Source organism: Limanda limanda, chromosome 15 (assembly GCF_963576545.1).
Source record: "Limanda limanda chromosome 15, fLimLim1.1, whole genome shotgun sequence".
In the NCBI taxonomy this organism is placed as follows: Eukaryota; Metazoa; Chordata; class Actinopteri; order Pleuronectiformes; family Pleuronectidae; genus Limanda; species Limanda limanda.
In genome coordinates, this window is record NC_083650.1 from 22,316,675 (window position 1) to 22,340,588 (window position 23,914).

Sequence of the window (23,914 nt, forward strand, 5' to 3'; positions counted from 1 at the left end):
GTGTTGTCTGCTGGTCCTGTTACTCTCTGCTTAATCCTGTCTAACATGGCATCTAACGTTTGATTCCTCTCTTTGGCCATCAATGCTGCTGGGGAAACATTTAATGATTTTTTGGATCAGTTCATTAATTACAGAACAGTTAAAACTCAGCTGTACTCATTTGGCTTTCATCAGAGCAGGGAACAAACAGAAAACTATGAGCAGTTTATTTTTCTCTGCAGAAAAAACAGACAGCTTTTCTTTTTTCCATGGATTAATTTGCCCAAAATGAGATCTCGTCTTTCCAATTTATTGCTCTGACTGTTACTCCTCCACACAGGAGCTGCTGTGCTACTTTGCTTGATTGTTCCATTCCGAGATAAATCGCCAAGCAGGATTGTGGAGTCGTGTCGAGTGAAAGTGTTTTGAAACGTAACAGACTGGAAGGAAACAGAGCAAGAACCGAGTGGAGTGAAAATGAAAGAATAAGCCTGAGGAACTCACCAGGTTATGTGTTCTGTACTCTTAGTGTTGAGTACTTATAGCATATGGAAGACTGACAGACACTTCATCCTCATTAAGTTGCTTATTATGTTTGATCGCTTAAATGTTTCTAGAGTGGGTCGTCCACGAATTGGAAGGTCGGAGGTTCGATCCCCGGCTCCTGGAGGAAGACACTGAAACACGGCTGTGAATGGGATGAGATTGGTGTGTGCTATATATAGAGGCGCTGTATGAATGTGTGTGTGTGCGAATGTGACTCATACAGTAAAGTGCTTTGAGTATTTGTTAAGTAAAGAAAAGTGCTGTATAACTCCAGTCAATTTATTGCGAATGTATTTCCACTCAACGTTTTATGTACATTTTGATTCATGATTGAGCAGCATGGATGGAAACATCGCACATTAAAAAGCTGAACATCTTAGTTATGTTCACCATCCAGGCCCAGAGGAGACAATAAAGTTGCAATAACGACTCAATCTGATTTTAGTTCAGATGTTCTGTGGGATGGGTTTCTCCTTTATTTCCTACTGGTCAGATGCAGTGCACTGGTCCCTTGTGGCTATCACCCACCATGACGTGTCTCCCCTCAACCAGACAGACCAATGAACACACAGCACACGTAACAAGAAATCAAAATGTCCAAAAAACAATTTATAACATGCCATTGTAATAATGCTAACAGTTGATTGTCAGAGTCATGGCGGATGAACGGGACTTCCCAGTGTGAAGCTGTGGCGGTAGGGACTGGTCTTATATTCCACCTCCTAATAACAGCAAACTTTAGCTTCATCCAAAGTAGTCTTAGATGTCTAAACTTACAGGAACAGCTCACGGCATATGCACTTCATCTTTTGGGTACAGTCACATGTGTGTGGGCCAAGTGTAGAGCCGGAGTCAGGAAAAGGTTTTCTTAGCTAAGCATAATTCCAAGAAGGAAAAAACTAGGAGCCTATATCTTTCTAAAGTGAAAAAGTATGCACTTATCATCACCTCTTAAGCTTTACACTGTTCATCTCATTTTGTATTTGAATATAAAGTGTTTACCTTATGAAACCGGCGAAGATGTTACACTGAAGCACTGGGTGAATATATATTAACTGTTTAAGTCACCCCCTGCTATAACCAGAAATATAAATGTAAGATTTTGGCTAAGATCTTTCTCTGCTCTACACTCCTCCACTAATCTACTCTCAAAAAGAAATGAAAGCGAAATAGAGAAATTCAAACTGTTTCTTTTAAACCTGGCAAACAATATGAGCCTTTAAGTCCGTGATTTCTGGCAGTTTGGATGTTGTTGCACGGGCAGAATCTGAAGTCTAAGATGTTAGAGATTCATCAACATTTCATTACACTAAACTAAAGGCTTTTTGGAAATGAGCATATTTCCCTATTAAACTGTTCTTGGTGGCAGATCGGAAAGTTCCCATATGAATAACTTTGGAAACATTCTGATGCATTTCAGACATTACTGACAAACAAGCAGATGTCATCCTGATGATTGGAGCACTGAATCACATGATGCTCCAATGGTCTGTCCTGGCAATGACAAACAATCTTTTTCATTTAGTTTGTAGGCTCCATTGATAAAGATTTTAAAACGAAATGGAGAAGTTGTCTTCTCTTTACTTAAAAAACTAAAAAATCAAATCACCACTTGAGTTGGTTACTGTGCTGGAAATGGATCTGAACAACTCAATAAATGCAGAAACAAATAGGAACAAATCACTGGAAAGTAGTGTATATTGTATACAATATATTTAGACAATCTTACCACATTTATGGCAGTCAAGTCTCGTAGAACAATTGACATAAATTGCATATTTCTTATATCAAATTTCTGGAAGCCAAGATCACGCAGCATGTAGGCTGTTGTCCAGTCTGTTGATTGATGGAAGGAAACGGCTCCATGAGCTGACACACGGTCGGTCCGACTCTAATAACGTATCATACATCACGTATTTGACACAGAGGCCCCCTACTGGGATTAAATGATAACCAATGTCTAAAACAATTATGTCTACACTGTTCACCTTTGAACCAGTTTGGCAGCACAGCAAACTTTTTACCACAGCAACACTTCTATTTTCTGTGATGTCGTTGTCTTCAGTACATTCTTGCATAGATCTTAGTGTAATATTTCGACACACACCAAAATTTAGGAGATAAAAAAATCACTTGCAAATGAATTACCCATCAGAACTCAATTATGCCTCTTATAATGTTTCACAGCCCGAGCTAACATTAGCTGCAGGGATTTGGCTTTTTTCGATCTATCAAGCACTTGCATCAGCTTATAGGAAATTATTTGTGTGGGACCGACTGTTTCCTCAGGTCAGATTTGCCAACCTGGCTTACTTTGCTTTTCACATAAAAAATACTGCAGTGCGTGTAGTCCTGGTCATCTTCTGCAGAAGTGTAGCCACAGCTTTCGGCTCGCCACCAATGACCTGTCTCACTGTGCTACCATGTTAGTCTCTTCTTCTACGTCTTCTTCTTCTTCTTCTTCTTCTTCTTCTTCTTCTTCATCTTCTTCTTCTTCTTCTTCTTCTTCTTCTTCTTCTTCTTCTTCTTCTTCTTCTTCTTCTTCTTCTTCTTCTTCTTCTTCTTCTTCTTCTTCTTCTTCTTCTGCTTTCAGGTGCATTACTGCCACCCACTAATCTCACGTTAGTCTCGCTCTCTCTTTCAATTTCTCTCAGTGCTCTGTTACTGTCTCACACAGACTGTATATAAAGACGGACAAAATGACAGCTCCTCAAACGTGAGGCCAAAATGTCTCACCCGCTCCCTTGTGGCCGACTGCATTAGAGGTCATAGACCCTGCCTCCTCCATATAGGCAGATAGAACATGGGGCAAACTAAAAGTCAAAGTACACATCAAGTGTGATCACAGCTGCAAGATGGCAGGGTTCGTATCTGTAATATTTTGTCTTTATTTGTGAATATTGGGAGGAATATTTCTCTTTCACCTGATTCTCAAGTAGCCAAATTTGGTACCGTATGATTTTAAGTGAATCTGTACTCAGTAGTACTGTCAGGATTCAGTCCATTAAAAGTAAAGAGTTTGGTACCAAACCCTGTTCACAACAAGGACTGACACATCCTTTAAGTACCGAGTGGATCTAAAATCGACTTCAGCTGCAGTGACACTGATGATAAATAAATGCGAGTTTATAGAAAGAGAACTCTACATCTAAATTTGTCTCGTAGTTATTATCATCATCCGTAAAGTAAAGACTCGACAAACGTCCGCATCAATCTATTTGCATCTTCGTGTCTCCTGTGCAACATTCCAATCAGAGAAATGAGCAGTACTAACGCTTCCTCTGACCTGAGAGAAAAATAATTAATCACACTGACCGAATAATAACACCCTGTCAGTCACCACTCATCACGCCACTTCACCCACACATGCTCTGAATTTAGAATCTGCTGGAGGTTTTGTCGACGAATAATCTCAAATGTCAAAGTGTTTGCTAAGCAGAGGGTTTCACTAGATACCAGTGATGATTTCATGCTTGTATCATCCCAAACCCATATGTGGACACAGCTCAGGGCAGCTCTGCGGTGCACACACTCACACACGCATGCACACATACACACCGGTTTGCCCTGGGGGTTAGTGTTAATTAAACCACAATAACAAGAGGTGATTCTCTCGTTCTCTCTCCTCCACCTCTCCTGCTTCACCACGGCCAAGTTCTCATCCCACCATCCTCCTCTCAACCTGACTGTTCCACCTCATCTCACCCTCACACGCAAACACACAGTGTAATTATCAGCCTTACTTTTACACTGCTCTACATAATTACACTGTCAATTTGCAACCCAAAGATTTACAGCCTCGGCTGTATCACCAAGCACTTTCCTCTTTTTTTCCCTCCAAGAATAACAATGAATGTGCCGGGCGAGAGCCACAAACTTTATTCACTCTTAAATTATTATTCATGGGATTTACAATAGGGTGTCTGCAGAGCGCTGAGTGAGTGCTAGTGCGTGTCCTAATAGTGTTGTGTTATACAGCGCTGTATTGTTAGCGGACCGCTATAAGCCTTCCTTCCATCTACTGCTCTGTCTCATTTAGCGAGACCCAAAGGAGCCAGGACAATGATTGTGTTGAGCTATTCACACGTGCACACACAATTACCTCATGCAATCTATCGGAAACACGCTAGCACACACCTGCGTGCACTCAGTACACATACGTTCCAAAAGCACAATAGACGAATCGTTGCGGAACAGGAAAACTGAATATACACTGTCGGTGCACACGCAAACAGGCAATGCAATTATGGTTGTGCGCTTGTTGAAGTGGTACTTGTGTACCCTGGGATGGGGACATCAGAGTGTTTAAACCCCAGTGACACAGGTGCTTGTACCCAGCTCCTGAGATGGAGAGATGAGAGGAGCAGAGAGGAGGATAGAGACAATGTGCAGGAGCAGCGGAAAACAAAGCCGAGTGTCGTCCTCCTGCACTGGAGTGTTCTAATAAGAGCTGAGCCGAACAGGAAGAGCTGAATAACATGTGCGAAGTGTGTGGGAAAATATTAATTAAACAAAAAGACGCCAACGTTTGCTGAACTTTACATTTCAGTTAGGCTGACTCAGATTGTCCTTGAGCTCACAGACTCCCCCCCCCCCCACCCCCACCCCCCTTATAGGATGAGCAACATTTGTTAAACATGTCAAGGAGAGGTCAACACTGGTGATCAATACTGTATGACCTGTGGACCTTTGACAAACAAACAGATCTTAAATTCACATCCCATTGTCTTAGAGGGTTCAACAATTCAAAATGTTTCTAGAGCGGCTCTCACTAGAGTACATACCTCCGCCAAGGCAAAACAGTCTTCTAAGGAAAACACATTTAAATTCATTAGATCTGGACCAGATTAAACACAAATATCAGTCCCCTATACATACTAAGTTATTTTCATCAAGATCCATGAATTATGGTGCGAAATCCTAGCCTGACGTTGTCAATACTCATTATTCTAGTCAGAATATGAGTCTGAGACCGCTCCATTGGGCTGTGATTATGGGGCGTGTTTCAACCAAACCAGGAAAAAAAATGCCTCTTTGCTCAATTGGATAGACCTACAACCAATCAGATCAACGTAGTATGTGACGTATGTTAAATAAGCTGATAAATTAACCTTTTTACGAATCCCGTAGGAAGGACGGCAAAAACATCTTTTCGATCTACAAATGCCTTGATCGCGTTTCTCTGTTCCTCTTTAAAAATTAATGGGCTATCGATGTCTTCTAAAACAGACTCATTGGCTGCATCTACACATCTCAGCTCTCCAGCGGCAGGCATGACTCCAGACCGAACACCCAGGCTAGCAAAATCCAGGAAAACGTTGAAAAACTAAAATCTCATCATGACGTTAAAGAAAGTGAAAAAACATTATTTTGCTGTAACATCAGTTGGTCCCTGACCCATACCTCATCTTTCCACCAGGCTTTGTGGTTATCCATAAAATAGTGTTTGTATAATCTTGCCTTTAAACAAACCAACAAACCAACGGACAGGGCCGAAAACATCACCTCATTTCCAGAGGCCCCAACAAGAACCAGATTCTGAGATATTTAGATCTGATCTGTGATAATCTTTGCTTCGAAGGCTGTTAAGAGGACATCAAGGAAGTGTTTACGATTATGAATATCAGTAATTTTATCTGCATTTAGATATATATCTTTAGAAGGAGTGATTCCTACAGTATCTGTTTTCCACAGCAGCTTCAACCTCTATGAAATTCTTCTCCTTCGGTCCATTAAATCCCTGCAGCTGTTTGAAGGCAGCAGGATTTGAGATTTGAGAGCGTAGTGTTATTATGCACGGCTGTCCACTGTGTTTACCTTCATTAAGTCACAGGCAAATGACACCAAAATAACAACACAAGCCACAACTCGGCAGTCTGCCTGTTTAAGCAGCAGACGTCAGAATACAGGGGTTTCTCAATCCCCGGAGTCGCTGCCTCCTTTCCAACTTTCTCTTCAGCAGATGGAGCATTTGAGATTTTGTTCTTGAAATGTATAATGCGCCACCTTTTATGATATGATAATATATCATAACATAGGCAAAGCTTTTTCACAGCAATGAGACCAGTAACGGTATTGACTGAAATTGTATTTATCACCACACCCTCGCCTTCAAACTTCCCCTTTGCACTGCTGCAAGACTTCCTGTGTTGTGTTGGTCTCTGCTGGTGAAGTAGTCCTTTCAATGACAGTTGACAATGATCCTCATTAGTCTCATTCTGACATTCAATTAGTTGTTGTTACTTTAGAGCTTAAGGATCTGAAATCAGTCTCTTACATTCCTGAAGACGCATGAAAACAAGGCAAAATACAATGATGGGTGTTCAGTGTTTACCCATGAACAGTGAAAATGTTGCTCTCTGCCTGCAACCTGCAGCATAGACTGGAATCTAAAGATTGATGACGGGATGTCTGCTTGAAAGTGAAGCATAGGTCATAAACCCTACCTCCTCCATGTTAGCAGAAGGGACATGGAGCTGAAGTACTTGTCAATTGAATTTTGCTGAAAGATGGTGTCTGTCATTTAAGTGAGTCCTTATCCCACTGATGTATGTGCAAGTGGCCATGTCTCTGATCTGTTTGGTAATCTGATGCCGAACATGTTCATATGCGTGGTCTCGATTCCATGGCTCCCCCGATCGCTTCTGTGCAGACGCTGGCCCTGGAGTCTGTGATTGGTGCAAGATGGCAGCGTTCACATCCAGGATATTTGGCTATTTCCTGTGGGAGGAAGTGGAGACCTGACATCCATCTTCATAAACAGTCTACACCGTTCTTGTATGTATAGAAACACAGGGGGCATGATAATGGAAAAGGAGAAAGCTCCAGATCACCCGTCTCAGAGTTACACAATCTGCAGCATTTGTGACTGCAGTGAATTCAAATACTTTTCTTTTTTCCTCTTTACTTATTAACACACACTTCCTCTTGTCTTGTCATTGTATAACACTCTACGTAACTTTGTTTTTAACATTTAAAAAATGTCCCTAGCATGTAAATGAAGATGTGTAGAAGTTCTAGCAGATGGATCAGTGAGAGACACTAATTTGCCACCGAGGTTTCCCTGGGAAAGCCCCAAGAAAGAGGCTGAATCGAAGTCAACATGGGGACTTTTAAACCCTTTGTCATACTTGCTGTGATCCGATCCCTTTCATCGCTTCCAGTCTGCAGGGCTACTCCGTAGAACAGTGTTTAAACCTCAAGTTTTTCCATGGAGATTGATCAAAATTCCAGACCATGTAATTAATCTTCAAAGTATTTTACTGAATGGTTTTTAACAGTATTGATGATGGCAACATCTGTGTGATACGTGCAGGTCTGCTGCGTTACATCGTATAAATATCAGATACAGTCAGAGCATGTGGGTTAGATTTCCTGTTAGTACATGAGCTGCCAGACACTGTTTCATCCACATTAACCCTGAACTGAGGGACCTCAGACTGTCCATACTGACACAAAGAAACCTTTGGATTAAGTGTGGATAAAAAATGTTTTAATAGTCAGATGCCCATTTGAATATCGAAATCCGTATTTGCTTGTTGTACCTGCTCCTGCTGTGCTCCTCCAACCTGGAGATAAGGGACCGAATTCACAAACCTTGTTTAGTGCAAAAAATATATTCCACCGTTTATCTGAGGCAAATATGAGGTTTTAGACTTGAAAAACTGTGAACCTATAAATTGAGTCAACAAGTCTTCATGTGAGGTAAAGACCAGACACTAGGATGTTTTTAGCCCCAGGAAGTACGGCTGAGAAATTGCATTTAGACTCTGGATCTCTCTGTCAATGTAAGTAAATTTCACGGGGTTTGTGTAATTGCTATCGGCCCCTGGCAACGGGCTATAAACAGGCAATAAGCTCACACAGTTTATACAGAGTGAAAGTCTAGTTTTGAACTTCCACTTGTTGGTAACATACTGGAGTCTCAGGGCCTATGGGAAATATTATTTTTCCTCCAAATGGGTAATGTAGCATTAAGTAGACACATACACACTCATATAGGTCGGTGAGAGTGGGTCAGGTGTAAAGTGGGACAAAGTTAGTGCAGAGTCTGGACAATAGCCTCCGGGGCAAACATGGTTGAGAGAAGCTGTGATCTCCATATCACAGAGGCTGGCTGCAGGGCAGGAGATGTCTATCTTGTAATTGCTCTCATATCTATCTGCTCCACCTGAGCTGCATTTATCTGTGTGATTAGCCTGCAGTATCGCACACAGAGCGGTAATTCACCTGATAGCAGTGTGACCTCACAATTGTATAGGTATTATATCAGGGTCTAAAAGCTTTGGTGTGGTCTTCAAGTAAACTCTCAATGTTGCCAGAGTTTTCTTTCCCTCTTAAATACTATGGATATCTGACAATTGTTAAATTAGCTGTTCAATGCGATCTACGAACAGGTTTGAATGAATAGACTCATCCAGGTTTATATACTGTATTTGTCAATATTGCCTGCTACATGAGCCCATGTGACAACACAGGATGAGGTTATCGGGAGGATTCACCATGACCAAGTGGGTGGGTTAATGAAACTTCTTACAAGACAGATGCAAACCTGAATAAAAAAGAATACAAATATCTCAGAATTAAGAAGTGGTGCAGCACACGTGAAGGGCAGATGGCAGAACTTTTGGTGATAAGGCCTCCTCTTGCTGTACCACCCTTCACCGGAACGCCTCACCAGGTGAAGCTCTGCTCCGTTGTGGATAAATAATTGGCAAAGCTTTTTCACAGCAATGAGACCGGTAACGGTATCGACTGAAATTGTATTTATCACCACACCTTCGCCTTCAAACTTCCCCTTTGCTCTGCTGCACCTACATGAGCCTGGGGACGGCTAGAAGACTTCCTGTGTTGTGTTGGTCTCTGCTGGTGAAGTAGTCTTTTCAATGAGAGTTGACAATGATCCTCATTAGTCTCATTCTGACAAATGAGTTGCTGTTACTTTAGAGCTTAAGGATCTGAACTCAGTCTCTTCCATTCCTGAAGACGCATGAAAACTAATCAAAATACAATGATGAGTGTTCAGTGTTTACACATGAACAGTGAAAATGTTGCTCTCTGCCTGCAACCTGCACCATAGACTGCATCTAAAGATTGATGACGGGATGTCTCCTTGGATGTATGAAAGGAAAACACCAGAGGAAGTCCATCTGATATGCTGTCGTCTGGTCACCACACTAATCTGAAGTTTTCAATCCCCCAAAACTGAGACCTTTGTTTAGTTTTAGTTTATCATATAAACTTGAAAACTCCTGGGCTGCATTTTAGTCTAGGCACACATTAATTAAGACTTTTGCACACAGTGTTGCAGACAGACATGTTAACTTCCTAACTGAGTCCTATCAGTCAAACCTGGACACTATACCGTCATTAACAGTTCCTCGCTGTCATCTGTTTAAGGAACAAAATCCCCAGTTTTACTTTTCGCCATTATTGTTCCTTGTATGTTCTGTTACCAAGCAACCAATTGCAAAAAGATAACGTGCATCCTGTCCCCACACAGGCAGTGTACACACATGCATGGTCATGTGATATGTACTCTCAGGTGAGTTAACATGAGATTAGATCTGAGCTAAAACCTTCATCAGGACGGAGTTTATTTTGAATATGAAACACTAGTTTGAAATGAAATCATAATAATGTGAACACACCTTAAACCAAAGAGCGATAAGATGAATGCATTTGCATGTCTGCAGTTTCCCTCTCTGCATGTGACCTGCACTGACACTCACATTACTCAGAGGACGGCTGTCTGCCATGTGTTAGTAGCTCAAGCTGCAGTCTAGAAGAAGCTGTTCAGTCAGGGGGGGGGATGGAGAAGAGAGGAGGAAGGAATTACTCGGGGTGAATTCCCACACTATCGCACTGATTGCCAAGGCGTGCCACCCACTAACAGATTGCATAAGTAATATTCAGTAATTATGGCGAGACCTTGAGCTTGGAGGATCACAGCAATTTCTTACATTATCCTCCTGTCACGCTCAGAACCAGAAGCATCAGCATCCCTCCGAGATCCTGCTTCAAATGTGAGCACACCCACTCTTGAACTCTTTTGACTGGGTGTTTAGCGAGTGCACCAATGCGTCATCTCTTTTACTACAAATTATATGGGCTCTTAAGTTCACCAGAGAGATTAGATTTTGCCATGTTCCTCTTTCCTAACATGTTTTTGATGATCTTACCTTCTACTTGTGAAAGGAAAAAGGCTTCCGGTTTGATGCATTCAGGTGTTTGTGTGAAACGCCAACCTTTGAGATACTTGAGTCAAACAGCAACAAACCACATATGTGTGTACTCCTGCTTATCTTTCAGATTTAAAGAAACAGTTTGACATTTTGGAACTGACACATATTCATTCCCCGTCTGACAGTGAGATGAAGATACCAGTCTCATATTTGTACCTGAAGCACATTGCTGCAGTCTGGAATCTGATGTTGTGTTTCAGCTCTGATGTCTGATTTTTCCAACTTGAAAAAGTGCAATGGACGGTCGATCACAGTCAGAGTTCCCACTTGTACACTCTGGGATATTTCATCTACCCCGACTTCACGGAGAAGCATAATGGTGTCTGCTGCCTCATCCATCATTTCCCCTCCTCTGCTTTGTTTGTGTATGATCTGGCTGCACTGGTCACAGTTGAATCGTCTCATCACGAGCCAAATACACATCAGCTTCTCACGGTCAGCCAGGTCTGTCTGCGTTTGACATTTTGCCATCACCGTGCATTGGAACGTTGGGAAGTCGGAGCTCGGCCATTTCACAAAGTGCTGGGGAAATTACCCCAGTGTAAATGGCACCTATGACTTGAGCTGGTGAGCTGGGAAATGAATAGAAAATGGTGAATCACTGTTAAAGACACAATCACCTGCGGTAATAATTACTTTTATTTATTTAACGGAATTGGTTTTTGATATATTATAACTGGAAAATATGATTATATGCTAATTAACATTGATATGTAATCATGTTGAAGTTTAAAAAATTGTATTAGTCTCCCAAACTGTATCTCCCAGGTAGTTAACTTCAACTTAAATGAATGTGAAAGTACAGAAGGTCTTTTCCTCTCTTCCAATTTCTGACTCAGCAGGAAGGCAGAGAGTTAATCAGCGAGTAGAATGAAGGGGAGGAGATGCTGATGGTTTTAGTGGTTTGTTTGTCTTTGGCCCAGTGGGGGTATCCTAATGCAAACAAGACAGAGGACAAGAAATCGTACGCATCCATATAGGCATGAAGACTTTATCTGGAGAAAGTCCTGCTGTGATGTTTTTGAACAGAAGGAGAAACAATCAGATTTGGACATTAGAGATATTACCTGCAAATTACCACTTTCATTACAGAATGCGTTTTTTCCTTGAGAATAAATGTATTTTAAATCTTTGAGATATGTTTAGTGTGTGTTTTATGCATCATTCAGATATGTTTAGTGTGTGTTTTATGTGTACAAACACACTAGCAGTGAGGATCCAGACAGTGTGGATTAGTTGATCGATCAGTCCATCACTTTAGTTCAGACCGAACTATTGGATTAATATGGTCCATCTGGGATGAGGTGTACTGACATCAAGTGATCAGTTGACTTTTCAAGTAGTGCCACCATCGAGTAGCAGGTCAAAATGTTAAATTGCATCACACTTACATTTCCGTCAACCTCATCTGTATTTTGTGTCATTGGCCACTGTCAGGATGCTATACCATGCTTAACTATATTTGACACCTTGCAAACGTGTCCTGCAATAAATTAGCATTAAAACATAATCATCACAAGCATGTTGATGATAGCAGTTAGCTCAAATCCTCACATAAGACCTGACATTGATGTAAAAACTAATGTATAATTCATATTCATTCAATGAAGGGATTAAGGGGGATTAGGATGAGAGCAGCCTAAAATACACAAATCTCAAGGTTTACTTAATTGAAATCCGCCCCACGTCATGCTAATCAAGAGCATAGCCTACAGTGTAGCATACCACTCTGCATAAGTACTGTAATTCTTCAATATTCAGAAATTATCATTTGCCTCCTGACAGGACTCTTAACTCTCTGATATCTAGTGATAAACATATGATCTCATGATGAACGAGTAGAGGACAACGTGTCAGGAGCATCTCATGAAAAAAAAACGATTTGGCAGTAAGGTGAGAAAAGACCACATCACATAAGGTCAGTGAGTTGAAGGCCAGCAGCATTCGTTAGCTGTAAAAAGAAAAAAAGGGATGTTTTCAAAACAGCTTGAGGCAGCTACAGAGGAGAACTTGAGGGAGAACCTGACATTTGTTTCTCTTTTCTGAAACCATAATCCACATTGGCTTTACTTGTCACTTGTCTGTTTCAGGCTTGTTTCATCCCCTTTTAGCTGCAGATGGCAGACACCTTGTCCTGGGTTTGTTTGGGTTTTGCCTTATGTTTGGTTAAACTTCACAAACCGTTTTAATCAATCACGTTTATTTAGTGTTTATAGGTTTACTTTTTCTTTGGTACTCACCTTCCCCACCATGTGCTGAGAGAACCTTTGTCGCCACTGGTAGTGATGTCACTGGGAGCAACCATGTGTGAGGGGAGGTGTAAAAGGTTTTCTAATTATTATTTGCTGTATTTTGTATATAGTGTATGCTTGGTGACCAGTTCTAGCACAGGCAGTTATTTAAGGTAGTTCTAATAGATCGCCTTCACCTGCCGCACGTCATTCGTCATGCTCGCCAACATATATGAACTCCGCCCACTCTCACCACCAGAGGAGGGAGGTGGGAACATGCTTACAAGCACAAAATAAAGCAACAATAATTAATTCGAACATAGTTATTATTTCATTTAATATTAAATGCAGCTCATACAAGAAGCAGATTATGGTCTGGTGTTGGAAGGGGCTATATACGCAGTTGTCATTTCATTTTCAGGGGCTGAAAAGACATTGGTGTGTAGCCATGTGCATGGGATGTTAATATAAATTGCTTTGTATGACTTGAGTTCTGTTCAGTTAAGATAATTTAACTTTTATTTAGTTTCTTGCTCATTTTTTTCATCACGCATATAACATTAGACCACTGTTTTTATTACCAAAACACTTATTTGACACCTGGATGCTGGTTCTGAGTTCGCCTCCTACAAGATTTACAGCCACTCTAATACACACAGTCCTGAATTTAAAGGTTCAATTGCAATAATGAGGTGAAAGGGATCTATAGGCTGAAAGCGAATATAAAGCAATTCAAATGATGTTGTCACTAGTGTGTAATCATCTAAAAGAATGAGAGGGTGCGTTGAGGTTCAGGTGCAACATGCAACTTCACCACTAGATGTCACTAAATTCTACACACTGAGCCTTTAAGAGCAGCAGTCAATTAAAATGCTAAATGACTATAACAATAAGATTGAACACAGACTAGAGGAGAATAGAGGCCAGTGTGTTGCCATCAGGCAGAGTGACCATTCAGAAACAATTTGCATTATAAAGCCATGATGGGCGGCTCTGTCTCATCTCTGGACTCATCGTGTGGTCACCTCCAGATCTGTTGCCGTGGGGTCGTACAACACATCAGATGTGTGAATGGCGTGTTCCACACACACGTTGATTGGCTCAAGGTTACAGAGGTTGATGGTTAGCTTTAGCTTTGGGTTTAGTTTGTTGCATTTGATTTATACATATATTATTATACACATTTTATATATAAAGTGAACTTGTAGATCCTGTGAGTCATTGATTGCAGCTGTAGAAGTTTTTCTTTTCAACCTTCAGGTCAGTGTGAGGTTGTAGAATAAAGTAATTATGTAATGTCAGATTGCCATTTTTTCCAGTCACCACTTTTTCTAATCAGATTGATTAAATCTGATTACAGGCCGACTATTAATCCTCACCTTGATGCAACCCACTGCAATCATCTTCCGCCTGACTCTCTCATGCTCTCCTTCTCATCTATAGCACAATTATCACAGGAGAATGGCAGACCCCTGTGGTAAATGAATTTCATATCAGCCATATCATAGTCATTAGATACACTAATGCACTCTATCATCTTCTGCTGTGATTATAATAGACTCATAATGTGCTTTTAATTCATGCTGGCTAGCCCTCTCACCCTCTCTCCTTCTTTGTTCTACCACTTCTTCCCTTACGTCCCCGTCTCTGCCGCAGGTTTTGCAGTGAACCTCCAGGTGATCCTGGTGAACCCGCGGGCGCTGTTCAAGCGACGTGGCTCCCAGCCCGGGATGCAGGAGTCCGACTTCCTCAAGCAGATCACCAAGGTCACCGAGTTGGAGCCCAAGGCCAACAACTGCACCAGGGTCAGTAACCAGACACCACTATCTCCGTGGCAACAGACCGAAAGTCTTTTTGTCACAATGAGTAATAAAACTGGTCAAGGACCTGATTTGATTTATGCACGAGAGCATTCACTGTTTGTGCTTTACAACATTCATTTCGGCATCCAAACAAATGCAGTATCCTGGTGTCAACAGATAATGTGCTAAACAGACACTTTTGCAATTTTGAATTCACGCAAATTAATGAAAAAGAAATCCACATAATACAAACACAGGTTGATAAAGTATGTCCCATAACACCAAACCTTTTTATATTCAGTGAGACTCAGTAACTTTTCATCCGTTATAACCAGATTGGTTGTGCAGACAGGATGAGGCTTGACTGATGCTGCACAGTGTTATTTTTACCTCATGACCCGATTGTGAAGCGAAGCACCTTGTGTGAGTTGATAGAAGATGGGCTATTTATGAACCCAAGTTCAGGACAGTCTCAAACAATTAGTCAATCAGAATCATACTTTTACCAAATGTGCATGTGTATATGTTTGGAGCAGCTAACCTATGAGGAGGATAAAAGGGCAGTAGAAAATAACTTGACACTGAAAACGAAGCAGTCGGAACAACTGTCAGTTTAAGTTTAAATAAGATATCCAACGTTTGTGTTTTAAAGGGTCAAAGGTCACACAGGCAATATGCCGTTTATATCCTCTATGAAATCAAAATGATTTGTCTGTTTGCCTTGTCACAGTTACTGCAGTATGCTGGGCAGGATTGATCAGTCAGATATGAAGTATGTCCTCACACTGCACTGACCTGCATATTAGGGCTGGATGAGACAGACTTGGCTTCAATAAAAGGCGGATTTATCTCCATGTAGCACTTGTGGGTTTACGTGTGTGTGTGTGAGTGTGTGTGTGTGTGTGTGTGTGTGTGTCTGGGGCTCATATTAAACTGCAGTCATAATCATCACGATCACAGCAGCAGCTAAACATGGAGCATCTCCCCCCACGACTGACAGCATGAGTTATGCTTTCAGCCGCTGGCACAGTCAAACTTAGACACACACAGCTTGAATTGGAAAGAAATGGTCTTATAGAGCTATCAATTCTAGTTGTGTGGTTAGACAGTTTAGATCGATGCAGCTCATCTCAAATTACCACGGTCCCTGTCGGCACTTGGTTTTATGAAGCCACTCATCCTCTTGACAACCTTCACGGAGCCACCTTAAAAGGAGTTTTTGTGAGGAATGGATTCTATTATGTTTTCTTCTTTCAGGGAGAGTGTGAGCTCAAAGTGTCACAACCAGCAAGGGAAGTGGAATGAATTTACTGGCTTTAGTTTGTTTTGATGTCTTAAAATGTTTTAAAATATAAATGCTTTTCAGTAACTGTTTTGGTTGATATTCGTGATGGTGATGCCCTTTATGTCACCGCTTGATGATATGTCATCTCACATAATTTCATTGTCTTGTTTCCATTGGTTTCAAAACAGTTCAACAACATAGAACTTAGCTTGTGTGCTTGCATTGGAACCCCACCCTTAAAATATTTTTAGGAGGCATCATCCTCAAAGTCACTTTTTTTTTTGGATCAATGGCCAATTATACATCTGTTTATTATTCAATTCAATTTTGTTTTTAATCCTTAACAAAGTGTTATAGTCCTTTATTACGAAAAATATTGTTATTATTTGTTTAAGGACAACTGAAAGGACAGGGGCACTTCATGGGCCAATCAGACCCTAGCCCAGGGGTGTCCAAACTTTTCATCCCGAGGGCCACATACAGAAAAAAATACCAAGGACTGGGCCACTCGCACCGCCAACCCCCCCTGCCCTGGAGTGGACTGTTGACAGTCGCGTCGCTCAGGGCGGGGGGACGTGGCGGCGTGGTGGCGTTCTGAGGGACAGCTAGCAAGTCAGCAAAGCAATTCACCAGACCTTCTTTGTGTGTGGCAGTCTTTGTCGACCTTTTATTACTTTTTCTGGAGGACAAATTTGTCCCTGATCTTTCTACACAGCTTCGTACACTCGTCGACCTGCAAATCGACGTCAGCCGAGATCTCTTTCCAGGAATTGCAGGTCATCTGCGTGTCCTTGTATTTAGTCAGTGACGGGTTCTACAAGTGGTCATACTTTCAGATCTCTTCTGCCAAGTGCTCTTCTATTTGGTCCATATCCGTTCTTCTAAATCTTTCTTGGTTTCTGCCAGTATTATGGGGCCTGAAACCGGAAAACGCACAAGCATGCACCGGCCTCTCCCCTGTCAAAGAAGCCTGGCCCCATAAAGCAAAACAAAGTGCAAAGTATCAAAAAAAAAAATAATAATAATTTTATTTTTTATTTTTTATAAATTATATTTTTAGACATTGATGCGGGCCAATTAAAAATGGATGGCGGGCCGCAGTTGGCCCGCGGTCCGTGGTTTGGACACCCCTGCCCTAGCCCCTCCCCTACTCAACAGTAGGCCATCACGTCAAGAGTTTCCAAGGTAACGACTCACAGGTTGACAATTTTCAGAAAAGTGCTGCAAAGAGGCTAAAAATGCTAAAGATTATTGATTTCTAACTGAAACAATACTTGGTGTCATCTTAGTTTTTATTCTTTTTTTGGCCTTTTTTGGCTTCTAACTAGTATCAAAAAGCCAACTTGAACTTCAGGCCAAAAAGAACCTTGTCTTTATTTTACTACTTCTGTTAGAAACATGAGTGAAATGCTCAACAACATAGTTTAGGCGTCACAGTTGCACAGTTGTACAACGAAATATGCTGAGATTATGGCACAGATGTTTCCCCTTGTGTTTGCTTTAATGTATGTTTTGCATGAAACATTTCATCACTGATCGCCCCCATGACCCCCATAGAGGCAAGTGTTAAGTCCTTAAAGTGGTTATTTGTACATAACAACGGTTGATTAAAAGGGGAGGGAAACTCAGTGGGGCAGAATAGGATCAGGGCCCAGTTTTATTTTATGCTGCACCCCTGCTGCGGATGAAAGTCAAACATCATCAAAACTGCCAGTCCAGTAATTTTGTGTTGTGGAGTGTGACAGACACAGCAGCATGTAAGGTGCACCAGCAGCGGATAAACTGAATGGCTCATTCTGTAGCTGCCTCTGTCCTTTACACTCCAAACTGTCTCTTCACTCTCTGTGGAGATGCTTCGTCTGGAATCAACAAATGTAAAAACCCAATTTACTGGTTCACCGTATGTGTGCAGGTCACATCGCTGCACTCCCAAGTGGGTTACGGGTAAATGTTTCCTGCAGGGAATTCGGATAAAGCCCCCTGGAGCTGCTGGATCATCATTTACAGCTGGCTACTGCCGCCACTGCAGACAGCTCTGTGTTGAAGCTATCATCATCATTATCAGCCCCATTACACTAATGGAGGTGCCCTGCCGCTGATATTAATACAGACCATTAGCGGGCTATGACATCATCAGTCACCGCCCGGCACTACACGGACAACAGGATGTGACATCAGCATTTATCATGTTCAGAGTTACAAAAGCAGCGGGATGTGACATTATCGCTCAGATGCTGTGCAGGTAGAAAATGTGACGTGATTCAGGAAGTCGTTCCTGCACATTTAGTTATAGCATCGCTGATCATGACTCATGAAGCTGCAGTGTGAAAGTGTGTGAAAGAGATATGATGTCATGACTCTTAAAGGGATAGTTCACCCAAGAGTGAAAATCATTCATTGTCTACTCAGCACTATGCCGATGGATGGGGTGGGTGACGTGTTGGAGGAAACACTTCGGGAGTTTCAGGTGTAAACAGCGTTGCAGCCAAATCCAATACAAGTCAATGGTGACAGATTCTTCCAAAACAACATGATGGAAATGACCTGGTTTCGAGTGGAATTGGAATGTCGGGGCTGACGGACACTTGCATAACTGAGCAGGAGCAACATGGAGGCTTGTTACTGTTTTTGCGGACCCTGAAACCACGATCGAGGCGATGGTGGATCCTGATGATTGGGGACTATGGTGACATCCGATCGTGATGGCTGCTGAGTGTGGACTATGAATAACAACAAGACTGCTTGATATACAATATGTCTACTCAGATGCTCTACTATAACTCACAATAATCCAATGGAAATACTCTTCTGTCCATCCTGCGAGAGGGATCACTCACATGTGGCTCTCTCTGAGGTTTCTACGTTCTCCTTCCCCTGTTAAAAGTTTTTTTTGTTGTAGATTTTCGTACTCTTCTTGAGGGTTGAGGATGTCACACCTTGTTAAGCCCTATGAGACAAGTTGCGATTTGTGAATATGGGCTATACAAATAAAATGTGATAGATTGATTGATTTCTCTGGGCACGGAGGTGGAGGAGAGAGCACCTTCACCTGCACCAGAGGATTCATCCGTGCAGCTTAGGGCTGTGGGCTGATTGATCCTCTGGTTGAAAAGGCAGCAGCAGAGCCGCCAGGGAGAGACACAGAGAAACACACGAAGAGACACACAAGGGAGGAGAGACACACAAGGAGACTGGAGAGAGCTCAGCTGAAAAGTTCTGAATTTATGTTTGCACCGTGTGTTAAAGAATCAAAGATGCCGAAAAGCGACTCGTTTGTCTCTGGCTGATGGTGGAATCAGTCAATGTACATACACTCTACTATTCAACTTATATATTTTGCAATGTATGTCACTGTTCAAACATGTATGTGGATCTAAATTTAGCATTTTCTGAACAAGCTACATGGGATATGCTGATTTTATTCTGATATAGGTTAATATCTGATGTATGTCCCCAGTTGTATGCTGCTTTGGATAAAAGCAAATGTAAGAAATCTCAATGTAAATATTTAGGTTTTAGGAGCATTTATAAGGCACACTGGGGTTTTTACAGCAGTTTGCAGTCCATCACTATACATGTAAGTACAACTGAAATCACAGTCTTTAATTAATGTGTGTGTGGGGTTTGTCAGAAGACGTCACGGTTATAAAATCAGGGTTTTAACGGAGCAGCAGCTTGGAAATGGCCTGTAGTGGAAGTGACTGCTGGTTAACATTAAGTCATAATGGGCCGTGTTTCCAACAGTCACTGTTTCATGCTTGTTCCACAGAAAAGGAACAAAGTGTCAATGAGAACAGCCTCATTTGGAATGTAGTTGAATTAAAGTACAGTATTATGTAAATGAGCACAGAGAGTTGGAGAGAAGCAAACAGATAAAGGGCAGAAACCGACTGAGACTGGGCAGAATTTAAATATGAAGAAATTACGCCATTAATTTGCTACACTATTCATTTTATCATCTGATGCCATTAGCCACATGTGGTTCCACAACAGTTTTCCTTGACCTTGTCTCATAAGGATTTGGCCTCTGTGCTGGAAATAACCCAATGAGATCCAGGAGATTAATTAGAGAAGTTATTGTTAGCTCTTTCCTTCAGACTTCAGTATTCATGCTAAGCTAATGGGCCTCATATTTGACAGATCAGACAGAGGCATTGATCTCTTCAAGAAAGCAAATAAGTTCTCACAATGTTAGATCATTTCTTTAAAGTGGACTTGACCATGCTAGGGATGTTTCCATTTGCAGGGAATCAATCAACCTAAATCTCTGCATCTCAAGGATAAGTTCATACCTGTTTTAAAACATGAACTCTAGAAAATGTCCCCTCAATGGGTGGCAGACATTCTCCAAACTTTACATATGTATAACATTTTCCAGATCAGCGGTTGTCCTTCAAAGTTGACATCTTCTTCACCAATGTCTACGTGCATGGCGCCTCTTTTTCATCCTGAGATATTTGTATGTGGATGAATTCTCTGGACATTATCCTGCTTTATTCTCACATGCGCTCACACAGACATTCTGCAGATATTTTCATGGAAGCTTGAGAGAGAAACTGACTTGGGACAATTGTGTTTTCATATACAGCGTGTTCAGTGCATGTCTGAAAGAAGCAAAGGAAATCCTGTTGAACTTCCCCAATATAATGAGGATGACATTTCATGAAGTGAACCATTTTTTTATCCAGGGATCTTAGGTGCTTGTGATAAACTGCAAACTCTAATCATATGATAAGAAATGTAAAGTGATGTTAGAGTGAAATATTATTCTCATTATTATTCAATAGCTTTCTTCAACCATATGATCATTATGTTCCTGTGATCACATCATCATCATTTATTAATGAAAAAACTAAATATGCACAATTCATGTAAGTGATATAACCAGTTATTGGACCATTTCTAGATGTGTTGCTCAGTTTAGCTAAATCCCGTCAAACTGAGCCTCAACATCTTGCCTTGGACAGATTTAGGAATATCTCCAAGCACCTCTGTTTGGGTCCGGCTGGTCTGAACAGTTGCCATTGAAACGGTTTGATGTGGATGGCCTCTCCAGCAGCTGCGACACACCCAGGCTCTGTTCACTCTGGGGAAGGTATCTCGGATCAGATCAGAGAGCCTGAATCCCCGACCTTGACAATAGAGGCCAGAAATGCTCATCTGATGGCCAGGTCAGTGTCTGGAGACGACTGACAGGAGCTGTAATGCAGTTAGAGCGGGAGAGTAATGGCAACAGACAGCAGTGACAGGGCGAGAAAGGTGGGGGGAGGTAGGAACAGATGGAGACAGATGATAGCACAGGAGGAAAAGGAGATAGAGGAGAGAGGAGCAGAGGAGGGAGAGTAAAAGGCCGTATGGAGGAAAGGGGGTGGATTGATTGAAGGTGGAGATTAAAAAAGGAGAAAGAAAGAAAGGGGACACGTGGAGGTCTGCTGCCATGGACTGAAAGATTAAACCACAGTCTATTTCATTTGCATTGGCTCTCGGGTTTCTGCAAAACTTGTTTTTTACTTTATTAATGTGGCTAAATGCTTTTCCAACCTCTTTTAGTTAAAGTCGTTAGGTCTGGTTTGGGTGATCTGATCCTCAGTGCATCTTAAGTGCCCTTGCAAATGGCTTTGATGCATTTTCTTCAGCTATAATTCTGGTTTCTTGCAATTTGGTTCCTGAGATTCTCTTTTGTTGTCCTCATCTTGACCAAGGAAGCCGAATAGATTTCAAAAACAGTCTGAAGTCCTTGAAGTTGGAGAAAAAATGTAAACCTTGACATGTGGAAGAAGAATCTGCAGCTATAAGGAGCTGTCACTTTTCTGCAACAATCAAGTTCAAATGAATAAGAAGTAACACACGATTGAAAAACTGCTCCCACAGCTTAAACTAGGCTCGGGTAGGGACGTTAGTCTATGCATTCATGATGCTTCTGAGTCACAGGCAGTTTTAAAAGGTTTATTCTTGCATGATATTGAATCTAAAATGATTTCACACTTGTCTTCTCAGGTGGTTTGATGTGACAATAATCAATTCTGCACCATGTGCTAGTTTCCTCCAACCTGTGTTAGAGATGAGAACTGACAGTGAATTTTACTGGATATTGGTTGGATATTTTCAAAGTGTAGCCTGAACTTGTTTACTTTTCCAGGATAACCAAACGTAGCTTTAAAAGAAATATAAATAGATACATGATTAAACACTTTTTAAACAATGTTGTTAAAAAAAAACAGTTATGATCCAAACTGTTGGTGACCAACAGGCTAAATTTGGGTGATTAGGAAGGATTATTTAATAAAGCAATCAATAAACTTATAATAGCCCTCTTTCAACATGCCTAAAAATTCAGCCTTATTAGAAAACATGTCTATTTTAGTCTAAGATCAATGTTTTCACAATGAGTCCAATTGATGGACAAAGGATGTTTGGACGACACTGGAATTGAAGGACAGTCATCTGATGTTCAGAATGTAACGTGAAGGTAAAACTATTAGCTCTCGCTGCTCAATCCTCCATCCACCGCTTCTTTACAAATGTCTCCTCCTGATGGGGAGACACAAGGCTGCCCTCCCCTCATGCTATTAAGAGAGAAAAAACACTCTACCCTGGTAAAGCTTTTTGTCTGCAAGTTGCTCGAGGGAGGAAGAGAAAAAAGGACCAGCAGGAGAGAGGACAGGGGTAAAAGCAAGTGCAAAGCCATAAGAGAAAAAGTGGACGTGATGAGAGAGAGAAAGAGGAGTGTGAGTCCAGGGGAACTGAGAGGACACTCCGACTGCATAATTGGTGCATGCACGCGCACACGTGTGCACGGATGCGCCCCCGTGCATTAGCCCTCTCCCCACAGCTCCGGAGTGATGCTTTAGTGGCTGCTACATTAGCCTTGTTAGATATGCAAAGCGGGCCAATTAGCAGCACAGTGTGCAGGAAGTGACATGTTCCACCTGAAGAAGCCCAGAAAACAACTGCAGCCTACGAAGCCAGCAATAAATCACGCCTCTGCGCATCAGTGAGTGTGTGTTTGTGTGTTACTTTGAACACAAAAATGTCCCACACCTGAATTATAAGCTCATTAGCTATGGGCTAAAAAAAAAAAAACATTCTCACTCCAAATAACCTCACTTCTATCTGCGGGGAATTAAATCCGTCCCTGTCTCCGGGAAAATATCAATCTGTGCCTCCACTGCAGTGTTTCCTCACTGGTGTATTGCTGTGAAATTGGCTGCAAACACAAGACAAATTTCCGCTGCAGTGCTGTGTTTGATTTGGTCCATGTCAGAGGGTGTGAGGCTGCCTCTGTGGTGAGGAAAACCGGTGAGCATCAAACCCAACATCGGGAAGATGCTCTACCAGGTCCGTTTCAAAGAACTCAGCAGAGTCTCCTATTTGGCAGAGCATCAACGTGTAATGAGTGTTTCCAGTGAGGGGAACACAACCGCCCATTAACTTGAGACAAGCATATCGGCATTTTATTAAAAACCAGACAGTGACCAATATTGTTTACCTCCAGTGATGTGGAGGTTCCCACAAGCATCAGGGGTGTCAGAAGAATTCTGTACTGAAGCTCTTATTTGTCTTGTTTCCTTACTGTGGTTTGATCTGATGGAAGACACAGTGTGTTCAGCTGTATTGTGGAAGGTCAAATATTTTACTAGGAAGTGTTCCCTCCAGGTAAAAAATCTACTCTTTGCTCGCAGGTTTGGCTTCATGTTGGATTGGGATCAGAGTCTGAACACTGTCTGGTCTATTCAGATGAGGTCACTGTAATAATTTAACTCTTTATTTTTTTATCTAAATAAATGTGAGTATTTCAAGGTACAGTGAAGGATTCAAATGTATTTC

General features: G+C 41.6%; 1 protein-coding gene across 1 annotated transcript in view; it reads left to right on the plus strand.

The window, feature by feature from the left end:
- b3gat2 (beta-1,3-glucuronyltransferase 2 (glucuronosyltransferase S)) overlaps positions 1–23,914 on the plus strand; it is a 47,809-nt gene that overhangs the window by 22,448 nt on the left and 1,447 nt on the right. The window contains exon 3 of the mRNA XM_061087639.1: positions 14,657–14,805. Within this exon, the coding sequence (XP_060943622.1) occupies positions 14,657–14,805 (149 nt within the window). The remainder of the gene's footprint in view (positions 1–14,656; positions 14,806–23,914) is intronic.